This window comes from Phyllostomus discolor, chromosome 13 (assembly GCF_004126475.2).
Source record: "Phyllostomus discolor isolate MPI-MPIP mPhyDis1 chromosome 13, mPhyDis1.pri.v3, whole genome shotgun sequence".
In the NCBI taxonomy this organism is placed as follows: Eukaryota; Metazoa; Chordata; class Mammalia; order Chiroptera; family Phyllostomidae; genus Phyllostomus; species Phyllostomus discolor.
In genome coordinates this window covers 53,481,995-53,503,877 of record NC_040915.2, presented here as the reverse complement: position 1 = coordinate 53,503,877, position 21,883 = coordinate 53,481,995, and the positions used below count along the sequence as shown (strand labels likewise).

The window sequence follows — 21,883 nt, the reverse complement described above, 5'->3', positions numbered from 1 at the left end:
GCTGGACAAGGGAAGGGGTCCTGGGGTTCACCGTTTTATACACTCCTGTAAGGTGTCAGTTTCCCACAACCGCTATTTTGCATTTATGCCTTCTCTGTATCGGTGTTCGTGTCCTGAAGAGCAGAACGTCTGTGGGCAGGGGGGAGGAGCAGCGAGGAGCCGGCCCAAGGCCTCCCACCTTCATGAGGAAACGGATCCCCAGGCGGCAGCACCGCTGGGCCGCACACCCGAGCGGGCATCCAGGGCCAGGCCCGGCGGCCCCCACCCCCCCCAGCACTGTGCTCCCCCACGGCCAGCAGGGCCCCTGGCGCGGCTGGCACGCAGCTCCGGTGTCCCATTTCCACGGTCCCTTCCCTCGGCCAGCGCTCCCACAACGACAGCCTGCAGGTGGGGATGGGCGAGCCCCCTCTCCAGAAGCCCAGGGGCAGAAGCCGGGAGCAGGCCCTGAGCGCATGCCCACTGGGTGCCTGGTGCATGCTGGGTGCTTTATCTCCTCTCAGCCGAGGGACGGTGCTTTGTGGCAGGGATCCCTGTTAACCCTGGTGGGGAAACTGAGGCACGGGGAGGCCAAGTCACTGCTTTACACAGACACGCATCTGAATGGGGTCACTGCAAGAGACGTGGGTTCAAAGCCAGACCCCACCACCCACCCACCCCTAACCTTGGGCGAACCCTCATCTCCTGACCTCTACTGACATAATCCCATTGTTTTGTCTCCACAGCAACCCTGTCTGAAGTGGTCAGTGCTGCTCCCCAGGGGTCTCCATCAAGAATGAAGGTCAGGTGTCCAGAGTGGTACCCTCATCACCTGCCTTCCCTCCCTGCCTCATCCCACCACCCCTCCCCCAGACCCTCCAGGGTTCACCCCCTAAAGCCACACGGGGACGGCCAGGAGGCTACATAAGACGGCTCCTTCACACAGCCAACCACCATTTCTTCAAAGTTCACAAAATGTCGAGCAAGATGCTGAATACCAGGATTGAACAATGAATGTGACACCCACACACTGGAATACAGCAGGCGCTCAATAAATGATATCTATCATCATTCTAGGCCAGAGGTTTCAAACTAGTGCCTACAGGGAGCCAGCAAGCACATCTTTTTAGACTTAACAGCATTTTTAATAAGCTGTCCTCATTTGACAATGGGAAATTACATATAAAAATCTGTATTTTTCTTTTCAGATTCTCTTAATAAATTGGACCTGCCCTCTCAGGCCCCTTATTCTCACTGGTCAGAACCAGCAGGAATGCAGCAGCAACTGCCCCTTGAGATAGGGCCCGAGCTCTCCATCTGCCCCAGTCCTCACCGCTCCCTAGCGCCTCACGCCCAGCCTGACTCTACTCATTGACACACCCGCCTGGCCCACATGGGCTCTGAGGTTGATGCCGGTGGCCTGCGTGTTTAACCAGCGTTCGACACCACGGGAACTGCCTTCGTACTCACCCTGTGACCGTCTCGAGTCCCGGAGTCCCGCCGACAGGGCGACGCTTCGGCCTCCCTGGCCTCCAAGCTGTCCCCAGGGAGGCTGCGCCGTGCCTTGTGCTCCCGCCTCCTCTCCCTGGCTTCCTGCATGATGGACAGGCCCTCTCGGATCCTGGCAGGAGGGCCCTTCTCCGAACAGGCCCTTTTGACATCCAGCGGTGACCTGCCACGGTGCTGCGGGTGGTCACCCCACTGGGCCGCATGGCCCTCCTCACCCCTCCAGCTGGGTTGCCTCGGGGCCCCTTTCTTCTGGTCGGCTGGGGAGGATCTGGGCAGCACCCCGGCCCCAGCATCCGGGTCCTCCCGGGCGGCGGGGTAGTTCTGACACTTTGCACCGGGGTGCTTACTAGCAAAGGTCTTCGTTTCATCCTCTGAGGTTCCTGAGGTCTTCCTGGGAGCCCCAGGGCCAGAGGAGACCCCTGGGTGTTTTTCAGGAGGAGCGGGGTGTGGCAGAGCCCATAGCGGAGAGCCAAGTTTGGGGTTCGTGGCTGCCCCCGGGGTCTCTGGCAGCGGCTTGCCAGAGCCGGGACTAGAGCTGTGGTTTGTTTCAGCAAAGCTGGCTCGTTTCCAGGGACCCTCAGCTTCCGGCCCTTCCTTCAGGCTCCTCCTCCTCCACTCTGCCCCGCCCGGCAGGCCAGGCCTCTCCTGAGACCAGCCACTGGGCTCCGCGCGCAGGCCCGCCACCTGCTCCTGGGCCTCCTGCTTCTTGTACTCCGCCATCAGGGCATCGATGTCAAGAACGCTGGACCTGTAGCCGTCTCTGACTTTACCTGGGAACGTCTCGCTGACCGCCCCAGTCTTCCTTCTGACCAGGAGGTCGCCGGCTTTCAGGCGACTTCTGGAAGCTGGGGTCATCTGGGGAGCACTGCTGGGGGACGTCTTGTTCCCACTGTCCCTCCTGTCACTCTGAAAACCAGTGCTGTCCTCCGGGCACCGCCGATGAGCACAGACCGTGTCGGGGTCGATGATCCTTTCCGTAGAAAGACCCATGATCCTGTCCCCAAGAGGCGGTGAAGTGTGTGCTGGCTTTGGAGTTTTTGAAATGCTTGCGTGGTCACGCTCTCGGCCCTGAGCCCAGTTTTTACTGCCCACGGTCTCCCGTGGCTCTTCAGGGTTGGGAGAAACCAAGGGAGAAGCTAAAGGATGAGGAGATGGAGGTGGAGCTGTTTTTCTGGAATGTTCTGTCAAGTGTTCCGGTCCTGACTTAACAATACTCTTCACTTTTTGAGTATCGGGAATCTGATATGTCACTGCAAAAAATGTCACCTTGGGTTCCACAGAGGACCCCGGCTTCACTGCGGGAGGAGCCGGGTCCCGTGAAACGCCTGGGTCCCCGTCCTGGGCCGCCACCCTATTATGGGATGGCTGAGGTTTCCTTAAGGCCCCTGCCGTGGAGCTCCGAGGATCTGCGCCTCTCTGCTCCGCCTTCGAGGAGTGTTCCGGGGCCAGGAAGCTGAACTCATCGAACTTCACGTCGTGGGGAAGAGTCCGCCGCCTCCACCTGTCGAATCTCTGGTCGGAGGGGCTCACCCTCCGCACCCTGGCCTCAGGCTCCCGGGCCGGGGCTGGCCTCAGCTCGCCCTCACCGGCGGCCACAACAAGGGGCCCCTTCCGCACCGGCCCTTCGAGATGTGGCCGTGCTGGGAGGTCGGAGGGTTCCTCCTTAGCCCTGGAAGGAGGGTCCGGGGGGCAGCCCCAGAGCGGACCCCTCTCTCCTGCTGAAACACAGCCTCCTGGCTTGCTCCCGGCCCCTTCAGGCCCCTGGTGCCGGGTCTCCCTCATGGAAGCCTGCATGGCCCTCACACCGGAGGCCTCAGCGCCGCAGGGCCCAGCCGAGCGCTCACTGGCGATGACGTTGGGACTCACTTCCGAGCCTTTCTCGTCACTGACCACCACCGTGGCTTTGTGCCAGCTCCCGGCCGCCCCGCCGTTCCACTTGGGCGACGGACCCCGGAACACGTCCTTTGGCTCTCGGGAGTCGGGGTGCAGCCCGCTGACCTCCTGCGTCCCTCGGGCCTCCCAAATCAGACTGGCCCTTTGGACGGACCCCGCCTGACTGTCCAGCCTGCACTCGGGGTGGGCAGGAGTGTCCTCAGGGGACAGCTGCCCCCCCTTCAGCGAGGGCCGGGCCCTGCCACTCCGGAGCGTCAGGGCCTTCTCCTCGGGCACAGTGGGGACAGCCTCACTGTGCGCGCGCTCCCCTACTGTGTGCACAATGTCATACTTGGGCTCCACCCTCCGTGACCTGGGAGGGTTTTCTGAGCCCTGGAGGAAGGGGTTGTTGCTGCGTTTCTCGCCCGGGGGGCCCTTTTCAGGGAGGGGCGTGTGATACTGTTTGGGGTCACCATTCGGGAGAGGAGTCCGTCCCAACTTGTCTGTGTCAGGATTTCCGGGCCGCCTGGAGTGCTCTTTCTGGAGGACCGTCTTTTCCAGAGGCTCCCTCCCCAGCCACGAGCTTCTCTCGGGCCGGGGCCTGGGCTCGGGGACATGGGTCACAGCGCCAGGGGGTGTGACAGTGTGTCTCTCCACGTGATGCTCGAACACCGTGGCCCTCACAGTCTGGAAGCCCCCGTCGTCTTCCGGGGTGTTGTCGGAGGGGCGCAGCACCCCCGCCGGGCTCACCCCGCAGCAGCTGCCGGGGGCCGGGGGGCAGCTGTCTCTCCTCAGTGTCCGCCCGGATGGCTCCCGGAGCGTCCCCAGCTGCCAGGGGCTTCTGGGAGCGGGGGCTCCATCTGAACTAGGTCCTTCCTTTGGCTGAAAAAAAGGAAAAAAAGGAGAAACAATCCGACTTAGGTTAAAGAATACGAAGTGGGAAGGAAGAGGTAAGGCGACTGAAATGGCTGCTTTTAAAAGCAGATCCCAACAGTGACTCTGGCCGGGTAGCTCAGTTGGTTAGAGCATCGTCCTGAGATACACCAGGGTTGTGGGTTCAATCCCCACTCAGGACACATGCAAGAATCAACCAATGAACGCATAAGTGGGTAGAAAAACTAATCGACGTCTCTCTCTCTCTCTCTGCCCCCTTCTTCTCTCTCTGAACCCAATACAAACATACCCTTGGGTGATGAAAACATTATCAAGGATGGAACCCATCTAGAGTGGGCAGGGCTGTGGGGAAACAGACCCTCGGGTGTGGTTGGAGAGAATGTAAGTGGGCACGACTTTCGGACCATTCGGTACATCCACCACGACTTTTAAATTCTCATTTCCTTCCATCCAGCCAGTTTTCTCTCAGGACTCCTTCTTCGCTCACGAGCACAGGTCCAGGCGAGCGCGAGGGTGGCAGCGCCGGTGGTGGGTGAGAGCGAGCGAACGCAGGCAACATCAGCGCCCCCTGAAGGGCGGCGCGAAGTGAATGTTCGCACAGCTGAACCGGGGGACACTGCTAGGACGCCTGGGTCCTCAGAGCGGGGCGGGTCCGACCCCGTGACACCCAAGAACACGCAGACATTGTGCCGAGGGGAGGAGAGCGGGCTGCAGGATGGCGCGTGTATGAGATCGCACATTTATTTACATGCTGCGCCTGCGTGGTTCACGCACACAGGCAGCCGCAGAGGGGGAAAGGACGCAAGTCAAACCGTGAGCAGCAGAAAGGAAATAGGGTGAAAAAAATTACCTTTTAATTTGACACACTTTGGTTCTGTGTGACTGTTGTAATAGGCATGTATTCCTTAGTAATTAAAAAATTTTTTTTGTTGGAAATACGTCTACATCAACAAGTGAAACAAAGAATTAACCACAGGACACCAATTCCATTCTTGGATATACGTCCTGGAGAACTAAAAGCAGGCGTTCAGATAAAAACTTGCACCAAAGGGCACAGCAGTGTAAGTCACTACGGCCAAAAGGTAGACGCCACCCGAATGTGCGCCAGCCGAGGAACGAACGAACACAACGTGCTCAGTGCTTGCGGTGGAGCACCATTCGGCCAGGAAAAGGGGCGGAGTCCCCACACACATCACAGTGGGAATGAGTCCTGAGAACGGTGTGTGAAGTGAAAGAAGCCACACACAGCAGCTGTGTGTCGTGCGACTCCCCTTCTCTGGAATTCTAGACAAGTCTACACGGACAGCAGATGCCTGGTTGCCAGGGGCCAGAGCTGCAGGATGGGGCGTGACGGGGTGAGAGGTTTCCATATAGGGTGCTGGAAAATTCTGGAACTAGCTAGCAGGGAGGGTTGATTGCACCGCACTGACAATATACTCAGCCCCCCTGAACTGCAAAGGACCCCAAACTGGAAACAACCCTAAGGTCCATCGAAGTGCGAATGGATGAACTGTGGCCAACCCATGAAACGGAGTACTGCTCAGCAATGAAGAATGAATTATTTTTTAAAATATTCTACTTATTTATTTTCAGGGAGAGGGTAAGGGAGGGAGAAAGAGAGGGAGAGAAACATCGATGTGTGAGAGAAACATTGATTGGTTGCCTCTTGCGTGCCCCCAACTGGGGACCTGGCCTGCAACCCAGGCCTGTGCCCTGATGGGGAATCGAACCAGCAACCTTTCGATTTGCAGGCTGGCGCTCAATCCACCAAGCCACACCAGCCAGGGCAAGAAGAATGAATGATTAATTCATGCTACAATGTAATGAATCTCCAAATAATTATTCTGAGTGAAAGAAGGAAGACTAAAAAAAACGGCACTGGTTCTGTTTATGGAAAACCCTAAAAAAACACAAACTTATCTATCGTGACAGAAAGCAGAGCAGTGGCTGCCCGGAGGAGGAGAAGGGAAGGATTACGAGGAGGAAACAGCCGTGTCTGGGGACGTTCGTTATCCTGATTGCGGTGACAGTTTCCCAGGTGTGCCCGCATGGATGTCAGACTCACCAGCTTGTACCCTTGCAAGGCGTGCAGCTTACTGCATGTCAATTACACCTCAACAAAGCTGTTTTTTAAAAAACTGCAACTCTGCAGAACCACAGAGCATGGACCACAAACCAGTTCCACCTAGGAATTATTTACGACCTTTTACTTATGAAAGAAACCAAATAAAGGTACTTTTGGAGCAATTTAATTGCTGGTAATATCCTTCCTTCTGCTAATAGGTGAGTCAGGGATGAAAAGGAAGCAGGGACCACAATTAGGGAAAATTGAGGGGGTTTCTATTAACATTTAAAACATTTTTTTATTGATTGATTTTAGAGAGAGGGAGTGGGGGAGGGAGGGAGAGGGAGAGAGAGAGAGAGAAAAAAACATTGATTTGCTGTTTCACTTATTTACGCATTCATTGGTTGATTCTTGTATATGCCCTGCCTGAGGATCGAACCCACAAACTTGGCACATTGGGACGATACTCTAACCAACCTGGCCAGGGCATATTAACATGTTTTAACCTTTATTAAATTCTTAATACAGCAGCCATTCTTACACAGGAAAGCCATGTCCCTTTTCCTCTTTGCACAGAGAAAATAAATACTCAGCAATTGCATTTGCAAAATGCAAAAACATTGCAGAACAGGGCATCAGACCCATCACGCTGGAAGGGACCTGCAAAGTCTCAGCATTAAAAGAAGAGCGGTTTTATTGTTTTCGAGGGGCTTCCGATTCTCCCCTGGCTATTAGATCATAAAAGCTCTTCCAGTGAGCGCAAGCACCCACAGCCAAACACAATGGCTCCTTACCTTCTTCCTTGGTTCCTTAGCAAGCTCGTCACTCAGCTCCGAACACCTCTCATACTTGACTTCGTTGCTTGAAGCAGAACTTGAAAACCTGGCAGAGATCCAAGTTACTTGGATGGGCCGGCAGCTGTGACTCCCTCCACCCCACACCCTAGAACCAGCTCTGGGACCCGGGGGGTGAAATCAGCATGGAGACCATCGGAGCAACAGTGCCCCCCCGAAGGGGCTTTGAGAACAGACCTTTCCTTTCTGGGCGCCAAACCTACAGAGAAGGGCCCCAGCGGGGACAGCCTACCTTAAACACAGCATCGTCGGGAGGCGGGAGCCCCCAGCTTGGGGAAGAGACCTGGGTGCCAGTGCCGGCTCTACCGACTTCCCACTGTGGGAGCTTGGGCCGGGCTGCTGACCTTGCCTGAGCCTCTGTCTCCTGATCTATAAAACGGGGTTAATTAACGCCTCCCTATTACCTTCTGTAGGGCGGAGAAGAGGCTACTCAAAGCCCTAATAGCTACATGAGGGCGTTTAGGGAAGACTGCAGATGCCCCAGGAGGGGTAATGACTGGTTGTGGTTGGCAACCCACAGCCACAACAGCAGCCCCATGGCAGACCAGCCACGGGACTCCCTCGGGGGCAGTGGGCCGTCCTGGAATGTGTGGGGGCACGGGCCTGTCTCTGCCTCTCTGGGTGACTTTGCCCCATCACTGTGCCTCTCTAGGCCTGTTTTCCCACTTGCAAAGGGGACAAGGAAGAAGGCGGAGTTCTGAGCCAGAATTTTTCCATCTCTGAGAAGTTCCCTGGAGTGGATACCTAAAGATTTGTTCAGGGATGGGGGCTGCAGAGAAGGAAAAAGAGAGAGAAAGCAAACCTCTGAAACTCGACTCACACTGGGAGCCTCAGTTTACCCATCTGTCCGATGGGACTAACCCAAGGCCCTACGATGAGAGAAAATGTGTGGGTCCCTGACCTGGGTGCCCCGTCCTGTTACCTGAGCTCAGGTGTTCTCAGGCCAGCACAGGCGAACCACCTGGGAAGTTTTTAACAACAAAGAAGACAGGAGCCCATCTCCCCAGACCGACTGAATCGGACTCTCTGGGGGTTTTTTTCCAGGTGATTCTACATGCTGAGAGCCAATGGTCTCATTCTGGCCTGGCCGGCTGCCCTAGTTCCCAGGCCGGGCAGGGCAGGCTGCCCGGAGGTCCTGCCCCCTGGAAGCTCCACCCCTGACAAAGCATGTCAGTGGTATGCATGTCATTACCGAGCCAGGGGACACGCCCAGGGGCATCTCCCTGTTGTAATCAAGCAGTTGTGGGAAAACAAAGGAACGAGAGATATCAGAGGCTGGGCAAGCTTGGAAAGTCATTGATCCAGAACAGGATTAACGATGTCACTTAGCACTACAACGCAGTGAGGGCTTCCCATGGGCAGTGCGACCCCCAGTACCATGTCTCTGAGTCTCTATCCTTAAGGAAGGTCTTAGGATCAGGAGACAAGAAACCAAGGCTCAGCTGGGGAGGTGACCTGCCCAAGCTATCTCCACCCATCTGGTCATATTCTGAAGGCCACTCACGGAGGTCGCCACAGGCCATATACTGTATTTTGTCACATAGGACACACTCCCATGTGTATGTGCACCCACGTTTTAGGGCTACCCATGTACAATGCACATCCACACGTTTCCCTCAAAAGTGTGGGCAAAGAAGGGTGTGTTATTCACAGCAAAATACGGTAGTAAGTGTCCATAGACTTTAGGAAAGGACAGCTTAGCTGTGGAGACAGGCTCAGCTAGAATACATCAGGCTCCCGCCTTCCTGACAGTACTTTGCCTTCCCTATCCCCGTCTGTGAAATGGGCACAATCTCTCCCAAGTGCAAAGATGAGAAGGGACAGGAAAACCGGGCTCCTGGCCCCACTGCTGGCACACACCTCCTCTGAGGGGTGCAGCTAATGACACTTCCTCTTAAGGCTGCGGGTAAACCCGGAGAGGGGGGTGTCCAGCAGTTCCTTGTCCTGGGGGGCCTACGGTGGGCAGTTTGGGGCAGCTCGGGCACAGGGTGGACCCCGTGGGACAGTCCTACTTACAGTCTGGTCAAGTCTGCCGACAGCGGCCGCGCCTGGAATGCCTTCCTTCTGACCTCCGGCTTGGCCTCGGAGCTCTCGGTGGCCCAGCCTTTGATCCGCTCTTGGACGCTCACCGCCGCTTTCTGCAGCTCTGGCGCAGCCGATGGGGACTCAGGGGTGGCCGGTGGGGACTCAGGCCCCTCGGCCACAGCCACGGCCACAGCCACGGCGGTCTCCTCCCCGAAGAGGCTGAGGCGCTTCTTGACGCTGCCCCTGGAGACCCACTCTCCCCGGGTCCGGATTTCCCCGTCGGACACTCTGCTCTTGACCTCGGCCGGGTCTCGGCCATTCCCCGGCCTGGGCGAGGGGGACTCGGGAGCCCTCTCCGGCTCCCCGTCCAGCGTGGCTCTCTGCTCCCCAGGCCTCCGGTCCTCCGTGGAGCTGACCCTGGCCGAGCCCGCCTGCCTAGAGAGCACCTTGTCCTTCCGTTCTTGGAGCTTCTTGGCCACCTCCAGGAAGTCTGCATCGGGGTCCCGAAGGGGGGCCTCTGCTTTGCCCAAACCCGCACCCTCCTCTTTGGGCTCCGGGTTGGACCGCTCCGGCCCCCGCTGCTGGCCTGCAGGGACCGCTGTGGCCTCCTCGGCCACCTTCCTCAGCAAGGCCTCCCTGCTCTCAAACCGGGCCGTGAGGTCCACGGACAGGGGCCTGGGCCTTCGCACCCACGTCTTCTCAGGGGGCGTGGGGGGCGCTTTCCCCACCACGGCCGCTCCACCGGGGCCTGGTTTCTGGGGCTGAATGGTCTCCACGAAGATGGCCGACACCGGCCTCCTCTTCGGGCGAGGAGGCCTGGGCTCCACGGCGGGGCTGCCCGTGTCCTCCGCACCGCCGGCCTTGGCGGGAAGCTCCCCTGGGCCTGCCTCCTCCTGCGTGGTGGCGGCCGGCATTGCGTCCTGGGACAGGGAGGCCGGGCGGGGGAGGGCTGCCCCGGGCTTTCGGGCGGGCAGGGCGGGCTTGGCCGCCACCTCGGGCTTCGAACCCGACTGGGGCGCCTGAGACACACCCGCGCTGGCCTCCTGTGCCCCTTCCCTGGCCCGCTTGCCCAGCGCGGGGCCGGCTTTGGTGGTTTCGAAGAGGATCTCGGAGCCGGGGATGGGCCGCAGGGAGGGGGCCTTGTGGAAGAGGGACGAGCTTCTCCGCAGGCCCTCCCCGCCCCCCGCCTCCTGCCCCGCCAGGCCGGGCATCCCCTCGCCCGGGGCCTTGGCTGCCGCGTCCTGGGGGGGCCCGCAGGCAGGAGCCGGCCTGGCCGGGCTGGGCTGCAAGGATGCGATGGGGGTCTTTGGGTCCGGAGCCTTCTCCCTGAAGAAGGGTTTGGGGGCGAGCCGGGGCAGGGGGAGTAAGCGTGCAGGACTCCTCAGGGGGCTTTTTCCTTCCGAGAGCCGCGCCGATGGGGACCCGGGGGCGTCCCTGGCCTGGCAGAAGTAGGACCGCGTCAGGGTCTCCTCCTTGGCGACCTCAGCGAGGCCCGGCACTGCTGTCAGGGTCGTTATGGAGCCGACCTCCACCCGCGTCACCATGGCTATGGCTGTGGATCCATGGGGACACCAAATATCCGAAACGCAGGAGCCGCTGTCAACACAGAACAAGACAAACAGAGTCCACTTAACATTTCAGCCCGTGTCTGGGTCGAGGCAGGCCGGGGCTCCGAGCTCTGGACAGCAGCTCCCTGCTGACCTCACCGGGCAAGCCTGGGCCGGCCTCCCCACCTCTCCGGGCTGGGGGTGAGGGGAGTGGACTGAGTGGCTGCTTTTGAAGTTCCTTCCAGATCAAAGGGTGGGGGAGGGCACCAACATTCCCTATCTAGGACTTGCCCAACTCAGCTGATCTCAAGGCCAGCTCTTGGGGTGAAAAATGACTGTCTCCGCTGTACAGATAAGGAAAAGGGCTCAGAGAGGCCAGGAGACCAGCCTGAGTCACTCAGAAAAGCAGCGGGGTCAGGCTTCGGACCCAGCCGGATTCCACGTCCACGCTGCACATGCCAGCACGAGCCCCAGTGACAGCACCCCCGGGTCCCCTCGCTCCCGGCACCCAACTCCTTTCCCACAGCAGAGCCCGCCTCCGGGCATCAGCGTCCCAGCTGATCCTCGTCCCCACCCTGGGCTGCGTGCCAGCACACGAGGGGTGAGTGACCGTCCCCGCTCACACAGTCACCTGAGGCCAGAGTCCCTGAGGTCACAGAGCAGGTGAATGGCACTGAACCCAAGCCTCAGCCACCGACCAGGCCTATCCTCCCCTCCCTGACCCTTCCAGATGCCTTTAAAAAAAAAGCCATCTTGATTTTTCACTCATCTACATTGTTATTTGCCTTTGGGTTCTTTTCTGGGGAACGCCCATTGCATGCTGGCTGCCGGCGCCGTCTCAGTGAGAGTGACAGCTAATGGGGAGGGCACACAGGGAATGAGGCCTCCAGGCTGGCCAAGGGCGCCCTGAGTCTTGCACGTGGTGCCATCCCCCCAACCCCATGAGGGTGGGGGGGCACGGTGATGGTCGACCTCATTCTGAGGCCCAGGCATAGCCCCTTGTCCACCCAGCTCTGTATGACCTGCTCACTCAAGTCAGGGAACCCCCCCGGTTGCATTAACCCCCCACAAGCCCACGAGGCGGGCAGTACCGGCAGCTCCATTACAGAGACGAAGGGAAAGGGCTCAGAGAGGGCGTGCCGTGTGCCCGCATCACACAGCTGAAACTGGACCTCAAGTCTTCAACCCCTTCCTCTCTGCCTTTCCTGAAATTGTGTTTTATCACTTTTCTGGTCTTAAAAAGTACCAGACAAGTCACTATTCCTGAATCCTGCCCACTCCTACCCCACCCCCAGGTCCCCACCATTACAACACGGTTCCGCTTCCCCAGAAAACTGCCCCCCGCCTGCCCCCTGCAGGTGGGCTGGCAGTAGAAGGTGTTTCGGCTCCGTGCCAGCCTCCCGCTTCCCTTCCTGGGGCCCCGCACCGCTGCCCCCGGCTCTGACTCACGCAGCAGCCAGCGGGAAAGAAAGGCAGACAGATTTTGATATTTTCTCTTCCTTACACGCTCGATGGTGCTAACAGATTCCTTCTCCTCAAACCCGAGAACACTGTCTAGACATGTCAGAAGCAGAGGAGAGGGGCGGGTGAGGAGAGGCGGGGAATCCGAGAAAGGGAGAACTCGACCCCCACGGACACAGAAGGCCCTGCTGCACACCAGGACTGTTCACCTTCAGAGACGACCCCTGTGACCTGTGGAGACCCTGCTCAGGGACACATATGTAGCCTGAACATGACACGCAGGACAATAACAGGGCTCAAACGACAGAGGGAAAACTCCCTGGCAGAACCCATGGGCGCCACCCACCCCCAGAACACTCCACCCCGCTTACCCGAGCCGGCAGGCCCTGGCTGGAGAGGCGTGACTGCCAGAGGAGGCCGACAGACGGTGTCACATCTCATCGCACGCGGGGCTGTCCCCACACTCCCATGGCAGAAGCCGGCGGGGGAGGGCGGCTCGTCCCTGCAGGCTGAGTCCCAGCAGGCCTGGGGAGACACGGATGACAGCCTCAGTCCCGCGTCCCAGCGCTGTGCGTGCAGACGGTGCCAAGGCGCCGGCGTCTCCTGCAGCCGGGCCGACTCACGCTCCTTTCGGCTTCCCAGCATCGCGGGCTCAGACACCGGCGCACGGAGAGTGCGGGCCACGGCAGGGGCTCCCTAAAAACCTCCCCTGTTCCTCTGCTTCGTGTTTACTGAGCACCTACTATGGGCACGGAGACGAACGAGACACGTCCCCTGCACCGGGGGAACTCCCCGTCTCACGTGAGAAGCGTACACACATGCAAACAATCATAACACTGGGCAGTAAACACCGTGGCTCACAAAGGGGCACGTGGGGGCACAGGGCTGGAGGGTTCATGCCTAGAACTGGGAGTGGTGGTCCCGGAAGGCTTGCCTGGCTTAGAGGAGGTGACCACGGAGCACTGAAGGCGCTGGCTGATCTGGGAGCCGGCTCTCCCGCTCAGCGGTGCTTGTACATTGCATCTCTCGGAGGCTCTGGACGCCTCCCCAGGGCCTTTGCACACGCCGTGCCTGCCCTCTGAGATGCTGCTCTTGCTCAGACACAGGCCCGCCCCTGAGGTCGCAGCCCAGACCACTGCCCCCTGCAGCCTAGCACAGTCTCCCTCTTCCCTGCCCGCAGAGCCCCGCAGATACGCGGCAGGCCTCCTCACGGCTACGGTTACATGTGATAGTGCATGATGCTCCCACCAGTCTTTCCCACTCGACGCTAAGCCCCCACAGGGCCCCCCGAGTCCCAGTAGTCAGCACAGTGGCCTGGCCTGTAACAACAGCACCACCTACGTAATTACTGAGCGAATGCATAAATAAAGGAAGAAATATTCTCCTGGTCCCGCTCCCCACCCTCCTAGGATGCTGCATGAGTACAGATGTTGGGAGTCTCGTCACACGCAACACTCTGGGACATGAGATGAGTTTCTCTGGCTCTGGCGCACCTCGGGGTGGCCACGGGTCGAGTGCTACAGGGTGACAGGACCAGAGAGCTGTGCAGAGTCCAGCTGGACCCTTGGCCACTGTGGGAGGCCCCGCCGGTCTCGCTGGGCCACAGGGCGGAGCCCCAGTGACTCGGACGGGCCACTGGCAGGCGCCTGCAGTGACCATACTAACCCCACACTGGCACCCCAGCTCATCTGCCCAGATGTGAAGCGGCTGCTTCTCTGGACGGCTGTTCCTGGGAAGGGAGTCGCCACGAGCGACCGCTGCCGACCCAGGGTCAGGGGCACCCAAGCGTCACCCCACTCTGGGCTCATGAAGCCGTCCCAGCAGCCACACCGCAAGGAAGGGGGAGGGAAAGGACAGAGAACACGGCCTCTTCATCCGCACCCGTCCCAGCCAGAGAGGTGCCTCTGTCATCTGTAATCCGCTCAACATTTTCGGGCTTCCCCTCAGTTCCCATTTAAAATGCCTGGTGTGTAAACATGGCTGCACGCACGAATCCGTGAATGAATTAACAAGGCAATGAACGAAGGGGGAGAAGTTTTTAAACCACCAGCGTGAATGGCTAAATAATATTCTGAAGGCGTTCCGTTCCCTAGGTTCTAGGCAAACCGAGAGTAACCCAGGAGTCCCAGGTTTTTGCTGAGCCCATTGTAAAACACAAAGACACTAACTGGAGTAGATGCTTTAAACCCCACTCTCAACGCATCACATATGTTCTGCTTAATTTGAGAGATGGTAGTCTCTTCCAAAACATTTTGGAAGCCCACACAGCGGCAAGATGCTACGCATTCCTGGAGTGGGCCTCACTTGCTCTTTTTAAAATATTTTTTGATTGATTTTACAGAGAGAGGAAGGGGGGTAGGATGGGGGCAAAGAGAGAGAGAGTGTGTGATCAATTTGTCATTCTATTTACTGATGGATTCATCGGAAAGCCCGTCTGTCTGTCTCTCGCATGCACTCATAAACTTGAATTTTGGGTGTGCCCTGGCCGGGGATTGAACCTGCAACCTTGGTGTATCGGGATGATGCTCTAACCCACTGAGCTACCTGGGCAGGTCCTCGCTTGCTCTTTTTAAAATTATTAGTGCTGTGGCTAAAGCCAGGCAAACAAGGCTCCCTGGAGAAAGCTGGGACCCCGGGTGTGAGCCACCCCCTCCTAGTCATCATGGACGTGGCCCTAGGGGACAGAAGGGCAGGGAGGCTGCCCTGGGACGTCAGGAGGCCACGGGAGCCCGGGAGACAGGCAGGTCAGTCCGACCTCGAGCACCTGGAGCAGTGGGTGGCAATGGGTAGGTCTCTGCTTTTTGCTACGCCTGCCAGGTCCACAGGCTTGATTTTGCTGAACTGATTTGCAAAATTTAAAATTCCATTTCCTGCAATTTCGTGCAGACAAAAAGTCCCATTTTTCCTGGGAAATGAGTCACCAAGACCAACAGGTCCTGAAACTGGGTGCCATTCGAGAGCACTCGTCCGTCCATCCTTCAGAACTTCCTTCCACACCCCGGGCTCCGGGCTGGGTGCCGGGCGTGCAGCCGGGAGCCCAGGGTCTCCCGGGAAATCCGAGAGAACCGCACAGGGCCAGAGACGCGCTTCCATTCAGAACCGAACAGTGTGGCAGCTTTTCGCTCCGACTCAGAGGCGCTGATGCGCTCTAACAGCTGTTGCCAATTCTTCATGCTCACACCCTTCACTCCGCTCTGGGAGCTCACCAGCCGTTCACTCAGCCGTCTCTGGGCGCCGTTTCCTGGGAATGCCACCATCTGCTGAGGGGCTCGAGCCAGTCCTGACACCTTCCAGCATCTTCCGGAACGTGACCTGGGCTCCCCGGTCTGCAAATCTGCGTGGCGCACTGGGCAGAGGGCCACGTGTGTGCCCGTGTCCTCCCGGAAGAGCTGGGCTGCAGGAAATGTGTGTGGCTGGTCCACCCACAGGCCCCAGATGGAAAGTGTCTCATGTCGCTGCAATGCAGGCATCCTCTCTCCTCCATCCCCACGGCTGCATCCTTAGCTCATTCATTCATTCATTCATTCATCCCAAAATGCAATTATTGAGCACCCACCAGGTACCAGGCTCTGGGCAAGGTGCTGGGGACAAGGCCTGTTCCCGTGGAGCTGGTGGTCAAGAAGCGGGGACAGACAGTAGACGTAGACAAGCAAGACGAATGTCTGGGAGAATACGCACGCGGAGCGTTGGATGAGGGACAGTGAGGGAGCGGCCAGGGAAAACTTCCCCAAGAAGGGCACTTAAGACCCGCCTCCTCGCTGACACCCCAGTCTCTGCTGAGCCTCCTCCACTCTATGCTCCTAGCCGCGGCCGGAGTGACTCTCTGACAGGCGAACACCACCACCGCCTCGCTGCCCTGCGCAAAGCCCATGCGGTCTCCCCGCCGACTTGTGGATACAAGCCGAACGCCTTCCCTGAGGCCCGGCAGGGTCTGGCTCCTCTCCACTCCGCCAGCTCCAGTCTAATGATGGATACCTCCCCATCCGTCTGTCTGTCTGTCTCCCGCATGCTTACAGTGAACCCCAGACGGGTCACAAGACATGCTGTGCTTTCCGTCATCTTCAAGCCTCTACACTGCCATTTGCTACTACCTGGCTGATCTCTAGCCATCCCTCCATTCTCAGCTCCAAGCTGCCACCTCCTCCAGGAAGCCCTCCCTGATGCCCCACATGAGTTCAGGTGCCTCCTGGGTGCCCTAGTGTCTTACTCCCAGTGCTTCTCTCTAGCCCAGCACTGATCGCGCACCTGGTAACTGCCTCTGTTTCCTCCACGAGACCGGGGAGCTCCTGGCCAGGAGGTACCTGAGTCCAGTTCACAGTTGCATTCCTAGGATCTGACCACCACATTGGACACAAAGCTAGTACCCCAAAAAACACTTTAAGAGAGAGCATCCCCAGATAATAGTATCCATGCCGGCGTGGGTGTGGAGAAACTGAAATGCTCACCTGCTCCCAGGGCCAATGTAAGTTGTAGGAGCAATTTGGCAACGTTCGCTTTCCACTAACATTTTTCCGAAACTCCATCAAGAGGCAGGCATCATACCAAGTGACTCTGTGCTCCTTCTGCCGTCTCCCATTTAATACTCTCAACAACCCTGTGCTTTTCAAATTATTACCGTACTACAGATGAGAAAAACGCGGTTCAGAACACGAGCCAGGTCCCACGCCAGCGAAAGTCGAGCTAGGCTCCGACACTCTACCAGTCAGTTGTTTTTCTCCAGCAGACCCCCCCCAAAAAAACATAGCGTTTTGACTCGACAGTCCCACACTTCTAAAACCTTATCCCACAGAGGCACCTAAAGGCAGAGAAAGCCATGCACCCAAAGACACCCACGGCGGTGTCATCGACCCAAGTGCAGAATGACACAGGCGGGGCTCGGGGTGCTGACCCTTATCTGTAAAAACCCAGGGTTCCTGACATGTCACAGACGTTGCAATGTTGGCAGGCAGACGGACCTCCGGTTCCCCGTCCGCCCAGAACGTCACTCAAAACCCCGTCACCCCACACACTCCTTGACTTTGGGATCAGGAAAGATGGTCGCCCTGGCTGTGAGAGCAAAAATTGAGCAATGATGGACACCCTGTGCAAAAGGTGACAGTGCCCCAGCTTCCCCGTGCAAGGGGCTCATCCTGCAGCCCCGGAAGGGGCAGGCGGGAGGGAGGTCTGTGGGACCCCCTGGAAAGCACTTGGGATAATCCCGTTGGGCGAGGGTGACAGCCCGCACATCGCTCCTAGTCAAGGCTGTGACAATAGCTAAGACTGTTTGTGGGCAAGGTCTGGAAGAGACAAATGAAAAAAAAAAGTGTCGAGGACCTGGGTGGAAGGGCTGGTAAATTTTGAAATGCCTTTTTATTTTATTTCCATTAATGTTGCTTGTGCAAATAGATTCCTTTTCCGGCCCCCCACCAGAGGTTTCCGCCTGCACTGTGCTCCCCCCACCAATTCAAAACGAAGAGCTTCTACGGCGCTCTCCCGCCCACTCTCAGAAGAGCACCCACAATCCCACGTAGAGGGTCCTGTTATGACCCCATCTTACAGATGAGGAAACCGAAGCTGGAGGCCTGCAGCGACCTGACCCCGACCCTGACCCCGACCCTGACCGTGGGAGGTGGGAGTCACCGCTGTTTCCCCCTTCCCTCCCTGTCAGATTTCTCCCAAACCCCACAGGGAGTTAACCACAACACCTGCTTGTATGATGTTCATGGGCAAAGGAAACCTCACTCCCATTCGGGTGGCTATTATAAAACGAAAAACCAAAACACAGAGCACAAGTGGAGAAGGTGGAACCCTTGGGCCCCATGGGTGGGGACATACCGTATTTTTTGGACTATAAGATGCACTCCCCCCACCCCCAAATTTGGGAGGAATAATGGTTGTTAATGCTGCTGTTATGTTTACATTTACTTTGGCAAAATACTTTGTTGTTTGTGTTATTAAATATTTTACCACATTTCTTGCTTCAAAAATTTTTTCCCTATTTTCCTCCTCTAAAACCTAGGTGCTTCTTATGGTCCAAAATATACGGTAAATGGTGCAGCCACCATGGAAAACAGCACGGCGGTTCCTCAAAAAATTAAACACAGAATCACCATGTGATGCAGCAACCCCACTGGTTGATATGGTGCCAAAGAACCGCAAGCAGGGACTCAAACAGAGGCCTGCACGCCGTGTTCAAAGCTGCATCAGTCACGATGGCCAACAGGCAGAAACAACGCAAACGCCTCCTGCCGGATGGACGGGCGAGCCAACTCGGTCTGCCCACCCACACCTCGGAGTACCGTCCAGCCTTAAAGGGGAAGGGAAGTCTGACGGGTGCCTCATGGATGAACCCGAAGACACCGCGCTAACGGCAAGAAGCCAGACCCAGAAAGACCAATGCTGTTCGACTCCACTCACACGAAGTACCTGGGGTAGCCATGTGCAGACACTGGAGGCAGAACGGTGGTGGCCAGCAGCTGGGGGGTGGGCTCAGTGTGCAGTGGGAATGGAGTTTCAGTCAGAGACGACAGAAAGTTCTGGAGGGGGTGGTGCTGATGGTTGAGTGAAAATGTAAATGAACTTAATGCCACTGCATTGTGCACCCAGAAACAGTGAAGACGATACATTTGAGGCTGTGTATAATATATATTGTGCATATAGGTTATGCTGTGCATGTTGATTGATTTTTTTTTGAGAGAGAGGTAAAAGGTTGGGGGAGAGGGAGAGACGTTGATTTGTTGTTCTGCTCATTTGTGCATTCATTGGTTGAGTCTCGTATGTGCCCTGACTGGGGATCGAACCCACAACTGTGGAGAATCGAGACGATGCAGTAACGAACCGAGCTACCTGGCCTGGGTTATGCCCTGTATATTTTACCATGAAAAAAGGAGGAAAGTAAAAATCAAATGTAAAGGAAGCCTAATGCTCAAATTCTAATCACCATGTGACTCAGCTCACGGGCAAATCTCCACGAAAAGCCCTCATGGTCCGCACTGGGCTAGGACCCGCCCCCCGCACCAGGAATGTAGCAGGAAGCAAAGGAGACCCCGCTCCTGGTCACAATGGGTGATACAATCTAGTGGGGGTGGAGGAAATTAAACACCATAAAATAGGGAGGGGGTGGTGCCCGGGTGGGGGAAGAAAGCAGGACTAAAAAAGCCCACAGGAGGAATAGTCAGGGATGCCTTCCTGGAGGAGGTGACATATCAACTAACACTGGCAAGAGTTAGCCATGAAAGGGAGCAGGTTGGTGCCAATAGCAGAAACACCTGTGCAAAGGCCCAAAGGTGCGGGAGAAATACAGTGTGAGCCCGTTCTTGCGCCCTCCCTGGGGCCAGGTGGGGCTGTCGAAGTACCACCAGTCATGCTCTTCTCACCCCAGTCCGAGTCCCACTGAGAGCACAGGACCCCACCCGAACGCCACAGCCGCACGGTTCACGTCAAGGTGACCACACGCCCGTGTTCACCTGCGACAGACCACTCTCACTCTCCGAAGTGTCCACATTTGGACAACAAATTATTTCACCATCCTCTTTTTTTTTTAATTGTGGTAGAAATCATATAACATAACATCCACCTTTCCAACCATTCCAAAACACACAACGCTGTGTGCGCCCCAGTACTGGGCACCCGTCGCCACCACCTGGCTCCAGAACACTGTCACCGCCCTGGAGGAAATCTGGAACCCAGGAGGCAGCCCTCCTCATTCCCCACCCCCGCTTCCCCCGCCTCCCGTAACCACCCATCTGCTTTCTGCCTTCGTGGATTTGCCCCTCTGGGTGTTTAACAAAGACGGATTCACCCAGGATGTCTCTCACCCTAGTTTTGTCTCAGTTCCTCCATGAACCTGCAGGGGGAGCCTCTGTGAGCACCGCCCCTTGCAGGGGGAGGGGCGTGTGCCTCAGTCCCCACCTCTGGGGAAAGAAGAGGTTGAACGAAGGTTCGGGTTCGCTGAATTCCCTGTGATCTTAGAGATTCCGGGATTGGGACCTGGCCAGACTCACCGGGTCTGTGTCAGCCACCTCTCCCCACCCTTGGCTCGTCCCCTGGAGCCCCGCTTTCTGGATTCAGAGACACGTGGTCTAAACCTCCCGGCCCCCCACGGTTCCTTCTAAACAACTGGTGCTCAGTAAAGGATTATGGGGGACTGCACAAAATTCTTACGCCCCCGTTGACAGAAGAGTGAGGGCTAAGTGTCCTGCTGAGTGTGCCCGATTTCTCTAAGAACTGCCTTAATTAGCGTAGTCTTGGCTTCTGTGTGAGGACATGTTTACACCCACAAAAGGGTTCTGTGGTTCATTAAACGGGTTTGGGGAACTCTGGGTCCAACAGTGATAATAAACTCATGTCCTCCCCGCAAGACTCTTGGGAGCCTTTAATGTGCTAACGTGTGTCTTAGACACCCCCAGGTCTTGTCTGAGCCACTGCACGCCCGTACCCTGGTCCACTGCAAGTGCAGGTCCAGAGGAAGAATGTTACAACTTATCTTTGCGCCTCTACTTCAACATCCGCCTTTTCAATCTTCCTGGGCCTATTCCTTCCTGCTATTGGTGCTATTTCTGGACTGGCTAAAGCACTCACTGAAACCATTAATCAAGCTGCATTTTTTGTTTTGTTTTGTTTTTTTGTTTGTTTGTTTTTACCTAGACCAGGAAAGGGCAAACGGTAGTCCCCAGGCCGCATTCGGGCTCACTGCCTGTTTTTTGTAAATAAAGTTTTATCGCAACACAGCCTGTTTATGTACATATCTGATCTATAGCTTCTTCCAAGATACCAAGCCAGACTTGAGGAGCTAGCACAGAAGCAGTTTAGCCCAGAAAGCCATAAATGATTTGCTATCCTGCCTGTTACAGAAAGAATTTGGGGACACCTGCTGTGGACTGTGGAAAACTCAGTCCCCTGAGAAACTGGACTCGGCCGGGGGGGTGGCGGTCCCCTCTTGTAAACATCCAAAGCTCTTGCAGTCTTCTGGCTGTGACCCGCCCCACCACCAGACCTATTCAGCTGTTCCACACGGTAACTACAGAAAATGTAAAAAGACGGCTGAGCGAAAACATTTTTCGTAACCCCAACTCTAGCATTCTGATGTATATCAACGTGTGCATTTCCAAGGTAAGTGGGAACTTTTTGGACAAAGGAAAAATGAACCAGATCATGCATGCTGTTTAGGAACCTGCTTGTTTACGTTGTTTGATTTTAATATAAGTCATGACCACCTTTCCCATCCACAGCTGCACAACTGCACGGCCGACTCTAAAGCTTTTGTGCATTCCGTTACAGGAGAGCCCCTCATTGGCTAACCCATCCCCAGATGCTCAGGCTGCGTCCAATCATGGACCATTCAACTCATCCAGTGATCACCCACACGCAATTACTTTCCCGGGAAAAATTTTGCCAAGAAGTGGGCTGGCTGGTGAAAAGGGAATAGACCTTTTTCAGAGCTCTGGATAGATGCAGAAAGGACCTTCATACCTAAGAGAAACACACCCCTTGTTTTACTTAATTCAAAGCTTCAGAGGTCAGGGTTCCCAGCCTTTCCCGGGAGGCAGACCCAATAAAGATGTGTGAGGAGCCATAAACGGGGCCCCTGGCTGGCCGCGCCCTCTCTGGGAGCCTCACTGGCTCTGATTTATGACACAGGCAAGTTAACTGTAAGGTTTGCCAGGGCAATTGGAACAGCTCACAGACAGAGGATGGAGCCC

General features: G+C 56.8%; 1 protein-coding gene across 3 annotated transcripts in view; it reads right to left on the bottom strand.

Annotated features, from left to right (window-relative positions):
• KIAA1671 (KIAA1671 ortholog) overlaps positions 1-21,883 on the bottom strand; it is a 163,430-nt gene that overhangs the window by 104,039 nt on the left and 37,508 nt on the right. For all 3 annotated transcript variants that reach the window (XM_028529058.2, XM_036014142.1, XM_036014143.1), the window contains exons 2-5: positions 12,575-12,728; positions 9,187-10,791; positions 7,111-7,198; positions 1,447-4,239 (exon numbers count right to left, since the gene is read on the bottom strand). In XM_028529058.2, the coding sequence (XP_028384859.1) occupies positions 1,447-4,239; positions 7,111-7,198; positions 9,187-10,739 (4,434 nt within the window). In that variant the 5' untranslated portion in view covers positions 10,740-10,791; positions 12,575-12,728. The remainder of the gene's footprint in view (positions 1-1,446; positions 4,240-7,110; positions 7,199-9,186; positions 10,792-12,574; positions 12,729-21,883) is intronic.